The sequence below is a fragment of the Oncorhynchus tshawytscha genome, linkage group LG05 (assembly GCF_018296145.1).
Source record: "Oncorhynchus tshawytscha isolate Ot180627B linkage group LG05, Otsh_v2.0, whole genome shotgun sequence".
In the NCBI taxonomy this organism is placed as follows: domain Eukaryota; kingdom Metazoa; phylum Chordata; class Actinopteri; order Salmoniformes; family Salmonidae; genus Oncorhynchus; species Oncorhynchus tshawytscha.
The window spans coordinates 51,799,380-51,805,221 of record NC_056433.1 but is presented as its reverse complement, the minus strand read 5'-3'; the positions used below and the strand labels follow the sequence as shown (position 1 = coordinate 51,805,221).

The following is a 5,842-nucleotide window of genomic DNA, read 5'->3' as shown; positions in this document are numbered from 1 at the left end:
CTCCACTTTTAATCACTTTATCGAAGCACCAATGGGACATTTACAGGGCAGGAAAATGAAACTCCAAGACAATCCTTTAAAAATATAACCCACAATACTTTTATTGCCATTTATGTCACTGACAAAAGTTTACAAAATAATGAGAATCATCCAAATTTGATAGATTGCAAATGTGTACCCAATAGATGATAAATCTTGGGTGGATGGATTTGGTCCCAGCATAAAATAAAGAGTTTTGAAAATTGGAAAATACTAGTTTGTGAGGGATGTTCAGTTTTGCCCCAGATAGAGTAATGGTTTAATGATTCTTATTGAAACCATCAGCTGGTTTCTGAGAGATCTATAGGTGTTGAGTCTACATTCTCTACACCCCCCCCCTCTAAAAACCTCTGAAGATCTAACATTTGAGTTCTTTACTCCCTCAAATTCAAATCAGCATTGACCGATGGGGCGTTGATAACAGTGAAGTTCAAGGTTGCCGCTGAAGCTGAGATACAGTATGCACACGCACATTCTTTCCTTAACATAGTGGCAAATAAAATAACAAACCAGATACAAAGTTCCCATGTTAAATGTTTTATGCATAAATATAGCCCAGGCTGTGTGAACAGTGCAGTAACCTTGCATGTTCAGAGAGCAAAATCATAGTTGAGCACCAGAGATCGGTCACTAAACAAGAGACACTCACTGCCAGTGTGAGATAGATGGCCACGTTGAGTTTGCGTTGATCCTATGAGCTTGTAACAGTGTCAACTTCACAATACTGAGACATACTGTAGAGTGAGAATGTTACCATAACTGTGTGTTTGTCACTGACACTCAATTTAGCCTGGTCCAAGATCTGTTTGTGCCGTCTTGCCAACACCTATGGTCCATTGCACAAACTTATCGAGTACAGGCTGCTGGAACTCTGCACCCACTAACCGACGGCATTATGAGCTCAGAGACTACAGTATGAGCTGAGTAGGACAATGACAGGTAAACAGTGGTACTTTATTAAGGCCATGTTCTAATCTACTGCATGATCTCAAAATGGATGCCACTTCAGGATTCGATTTGATCTTTTTTTTTCTTTCTGAGCAGAACAAAAGTCACCAGCACTTTAAGGACTTCAACCTTGGGTTTACAATAAGTATTTGTTTTGGGCAGCCTTGACGCTTTTTTAAAAACAACAACAAAAACATCTACATTTCACTTAAAAATATACAATTACATTTTCAAGAAGCAAGTTCGATAATATTGGTTCTCAGCATTAAGACATTACGAAAGACAGACAAACACAAAACAAAAAAAACTAGTAAAAATGTCACTTTTTTTCCGCAATCAAGATTCAAGACCGCAATCTTTTTTTTTGTACAGCGTATGAGGGAAGTATTTAGCACCTTTTTCTCGTTGAGAGAAAAAAAAAACAAAGTATGCCCTGATGGATGCTTGTTTTCAGTAAGGTTCAGAGTTCACCTGTGTGTGTGTGTGTGTTGTGTATGTGTGTGCATTTATGTGTTCTGTAAAAATCCCAAACGTTAACTGTCTGTTTGCAGTAGCGTTGTCATGTACCATTGAGGTCGTTACAGTATCTTTCATCCCCAGCTATGTTTATCTATGGGCAGCAGATGGTTCAGCCGTCCAAGAGTTCTCACTGCCAGTCAGAATGTCAACTCTCAGAAAAGCTGAATCCCTCAGGACCTGTTTGCTGGATTTTGAAGCAAATCTCCCTGATTAAATTCAATGAGCAGTTTCAGTGCATGATAATAAAACTGCAGTACAATGTCCTGGCAGCCTATTGGAGAGAGGACCTAAGGCTCGAGGTAGACGTTGCCCCTAACCACAGAGCTAGGATCAGATTATCCTACCTCAATCCTAACCTCAACCATTTAGGAGATAAAACAAGATCTGAACCTGGAACAGTTATTAGGGGCGACTTCTACCTCTGTCATGTATGGTAATGACATGGCTCATGCTGAGGGACAGTGTGGCCCTCTCCTGGCCAGCGGAGGCATTACAACAGCGCTAATGTATGGTGAGTGGAGGAGATGAGTGAGAAGAATTGAGGTAACAGAACACCGGCCGGTAGCACATGGCATCACACCAGAGAGTCCCTGCTTACCACTGCTTTACATGAAAGCATGATTATAAACAGTATAAAGCTGGTGTTTTACTCCTAGAATTGATACTATGCATGATGACCAACTCTCCATTACATTAGTGTTAAACCTGACATGTTGCGTAAATGTTGCAGTCCTTCTTGTGAACATTTTTTTAACACTACAATACATTAACTGACACGCTAGAATACTGAGTAGGGTGAAGCATGACCTCTAACCCCAGTGTTGTGATTTCACAGAGATTACAGACAGGCGAGGGACTGCTTGGACCACCATTCACCAACACACACCCCTATTTGTCTCCTAGCAAATCAGTGGTTCTTACATTTCCACTTCACCATTAGAAGATTGTCCTACACGAACTCAACAGTAAAATACTTCTCCGTTATAACACTTTCTTTACCATTTCAAACATGTTCTGCTTTTTGTGCATCTCCTTCCATTTCCACTTATCCCAGTGCTTCATGGATTCTCGTCAGCCATTTTGTGTGTAAAATCTAAAATGGCAGGGGTTTGTGGTCCAAACACGGCATACCTTTCTGTAATCTCCTCCACTCCTCCAAGTGGAATAGGAGGGGTGGGTCGGGGGGGAGGTAAAAAAAAAAAGAACATTGACAATTAAAAAGTGGTTGGGCTGGTTGACTCAGTCTTTCAAAGCCCCCTACCCCGATTGGTTGGGGATGGTCCTGGGGTTAAGGTCAAGGGTCAGAGGGGTCATTATAAAGTCAGTCCAGGGGCTGAAAAGGAAGAAAGTAGGGAGCCTAGGGAGGGTTGGAGTGCTTGCAGCTCAGTGCAGGTGGATGTGCAGCTTGATGCGCAGGGCGTCTCCTATCTCTCCCAGCAGGTAGTCGCTGTCGTGTTCCTCCTCCAGCTGTCGGAGGCGCCGCGGCCCGAACAGGGGCAGACTAGCGATCTCCAGGCGGTAGGAGCCAGGGGGAGGCGACTTCCTGCCCAACCTCAGCACGCTCTTCCCGTCGCGGCGCTCCAGCAGGCGAAAGTGCTCGCCCTGGTTGCCGTGGGTGATGACGTAGCGCACATGGTGCTCCAGGGGCTCCAGGGCCGGCAGCAGCTCCAGCAGGGGCTCCTTGTTGAGCAGCGAGGCCAGGCTCAGGTTCATGGGGATGGACTCCTGGGTGTCCACGCTGGCCATGCTCACCTCCTGGAGAGACGAGGGAGGAGAGGGTCAGCACATAGCGACACAACAACAACATACAAATACACACAGCTGGCAGACGTTCAGAACCTGTAGATGTAAGAACGAGTGGGAGACCACAAAAGAGCAGAAAAGAGAGTAGAGACAGCACCTTGAGGTCGTTGTCCCCAGCAGCGTGACGTCTGTGTCGTCCCTTCTTGCCGACGTCTCCGTTGATCTTACATTCGTAGCAGGCCTCTGGAGACAGACTGTCCTCATCGTCTCCCTCTGAGCTATACTGATCCTGGAAGCCCTGGCCCGTTATACAATGACTGGGGAGTCAACAGAGAGATACAGACGTCAGGGCATACTACTCACATTTATCCACATTTATAAACCGTGTGGTTCGAGCCCTGAATGCTGATTGGCTGAAAGCCATGGAATATCAGACCGTATACCACGGGTATGACCAAAAAGTATTTTTTTACTGTTCCAATTACGTTGGTAACCAGTTTATAATAGCAATAAGCCACCTCGGGGGGTATATGGCCAATATATCACGGCTGAGGGCTGAATCCAGACACTCCGTGTTGCGTCGTGCATAAGAACAGCCCTTAGCCATGGTATGTTGGCCATATACCACACACCTCCTCAGGCCTTAATTATAACACAGGGAGATAGTCTTTCTTGTGGAGATAATAAGAGTTAGACCGCTGGTACAGTGCTGTGTGGTATGAGGGTGTTGTTCCCACTGGTTTCAAATACGTTTTTGTGCTGCGACCAACCTAAAGCTTTTGAAGTCTTTTTGAAGTAAAAAATAAATACATATCTTGACCCAATAAGTGATTAAAAAACCAACGCTTGTAACCAAGACGCTGCTTTGAGCCATTAACCCGTAAGAAATCAGCAACACCCCATCAGTGGGTACGCCTGACACCATTTGGGAAACCACTCACCCCTGTCCAGCCCACTCACCCCTGTCCAGCCCACTCACCCCTGTCCAGCACACTCACCCCTGTCCAGCACACTCACCCCTGTCCAGCCCACTGTCCAGCCCACTCACCCCTGTCCAGCACACTCACCCCTGTCCAGCACACTCACCCCTGTCCAGCACACTCACCCCTGTCCAGCACACTCACCCCTGTCCAGCCCTCACCCCTGTCCAGCCCACTCACCCCTGTCCAGCCCACTCACCCCTGTCCAGCCCACTCACCCCTGTCCAGCCCACTCACCCCTGTCCAGCCCTGTAGTAACCTCCAGGACAGCCACACAGGTATCCTCCGTCTGTGTTGGAGCAGCCGAAGCTGCAGGGGTTACTGCCCATGGAACACTCATTGACATCCTGGCAGCCGCCCCCTCCCTGTTCAAAGTCAAAGCCGGACGGACACAAACACTTAAAGCTGCCCAGGGTGTTGTAGCAGGAGGCCGAGCCACACACAGACGCACCCGAACACTCATTCTCATCTACAGGAAGGGGAGGGAGGGAGAGAGAGAGAGAGAGTCAAAAATTAGTAAAACACCAACCTAAGCACATTGTGCACAGACTGCCCACGGGATCACATTTTGTTCAACCTTTCATTTGTCTTTCTCACTGATGCGGATACTTGGTAAGTTAGGTCCTGAGTCTCCATTGAGGATATGACACACAGAGCACAGCGCCTATGTCCTCAATACCGGTCAGTGACATATCTTGTGGCCGTATGCACCGCTTGAATCAAAATGGGTTTAAGTATGTGACTGGTCTTGTGACTGGTGCCTGTCTGTCCCACTCACCCACACACTGGTTCCACTGGTAGTGTTGTACATAGCCCTGAGGACAGCCACAGCGGAAACCTCCCATCATGTTCTGACACCCGTGCTGACAGCGATGGTTACTGCCACACTCATCCACGTCTGAAAGAGAAGTCACAGACATTAGAAAATATATTTTTTGGGGGGGGCAAAAACTAGCAGAAGTGGGTGGTGTGTTATGCGTGTGTGCTTATGACAGGGAGCGGTGTGTGTGTGTGTGTGTGTGCGCGTCGGGTCCTCACCTTCACACTCCAGGCCAGTGGTGTCCAGAGAGAAGCCTTTCCCACAGTCACAGTTGAAGCTGCCGGGAGTGTTGACACAGGAAGCCCTGGAGCCACACACACTGTTCTGCCCATTACACTCATTGTTGTCTGCGAGAGATGAAGATACACATTCCTGAGATTTTGTTCAAAACCATTCAACCACCCAGTTTTAAGTCTAAAGAGTTCTTGGACTTTTCTAGGAAGTAGAATTGTCCTAAACAAAGTGTGTATCTGGCTCATGGCCCCTCACCGATGCAGGCGGTTTGGTGCTGGGTGAAGCCTGCAGGACACTTGCAGGTGAAACCGCCAATGGTGTTCACACACAGGAACTGACAGTTGTGCTGCTTGGTGGAACACTCATCCAGATCTGGAGTAGAAATATGGATTTGTTGATAAACGGTGAAGAAAGCAAGTATACTGGATGTAATTGAAAGTACCAGTTGGCATGTTAGACAATTCAGATAGAGGGATCATGTGGAAATGGGAACTCGTGTTTCAGTATTTATCAGACTGGTCTTGAAGGCTGTGCGTGTGGCCAGGAGCAGGGTCCCCCC

General features: G+C 47.0%; 1 protein-coding gene across 3 annotated transcripts in view; it reads right to left on the bottom strand.

The window, feature by feature from the left end:
• Window position 1: 1 nt before the first annotated feature.
• Window positions 2-5,842, bottom strand: part of LOC112251550 (fibrillin 2b) — a 96,884-nt gene continuing 91,043 nt past the window's right edge. For all 3 annotated transcript variants that reach the window (XM_042322062.1, XM_042322064.1, XM_042322063.1), the window contains 6 exons: window positions 5,539-5,655; window positions 5,268-5,396; window positions 5,008-5,127; window positions 4,467-4,698; window positions 3,407-3,566; window positions 2-3,261 (listed from right to left, as the gene is read on the bottom strand). In XM_042322062.1, coding sequence (XP_042177996.1) covers window positions 2,890-3,261; window positions 3,407-3,566; window positions 4,467-4,698; window positions 5,008-5,127; window positions 5,268-5,396; window positions 5,539-5,655 — 1,130 coding nt within the window. In that variant the 3' untranslated portion in view covers window positions 2-2,889. The remainder of the gene's footprint in view (window positions 3,262-3,406; window positions 3,567-4,466; window positions 4,699-5,007; window positions 5,128-5,267; window positions 5,397-5,538; window positions 5,656-5,842) is intronic.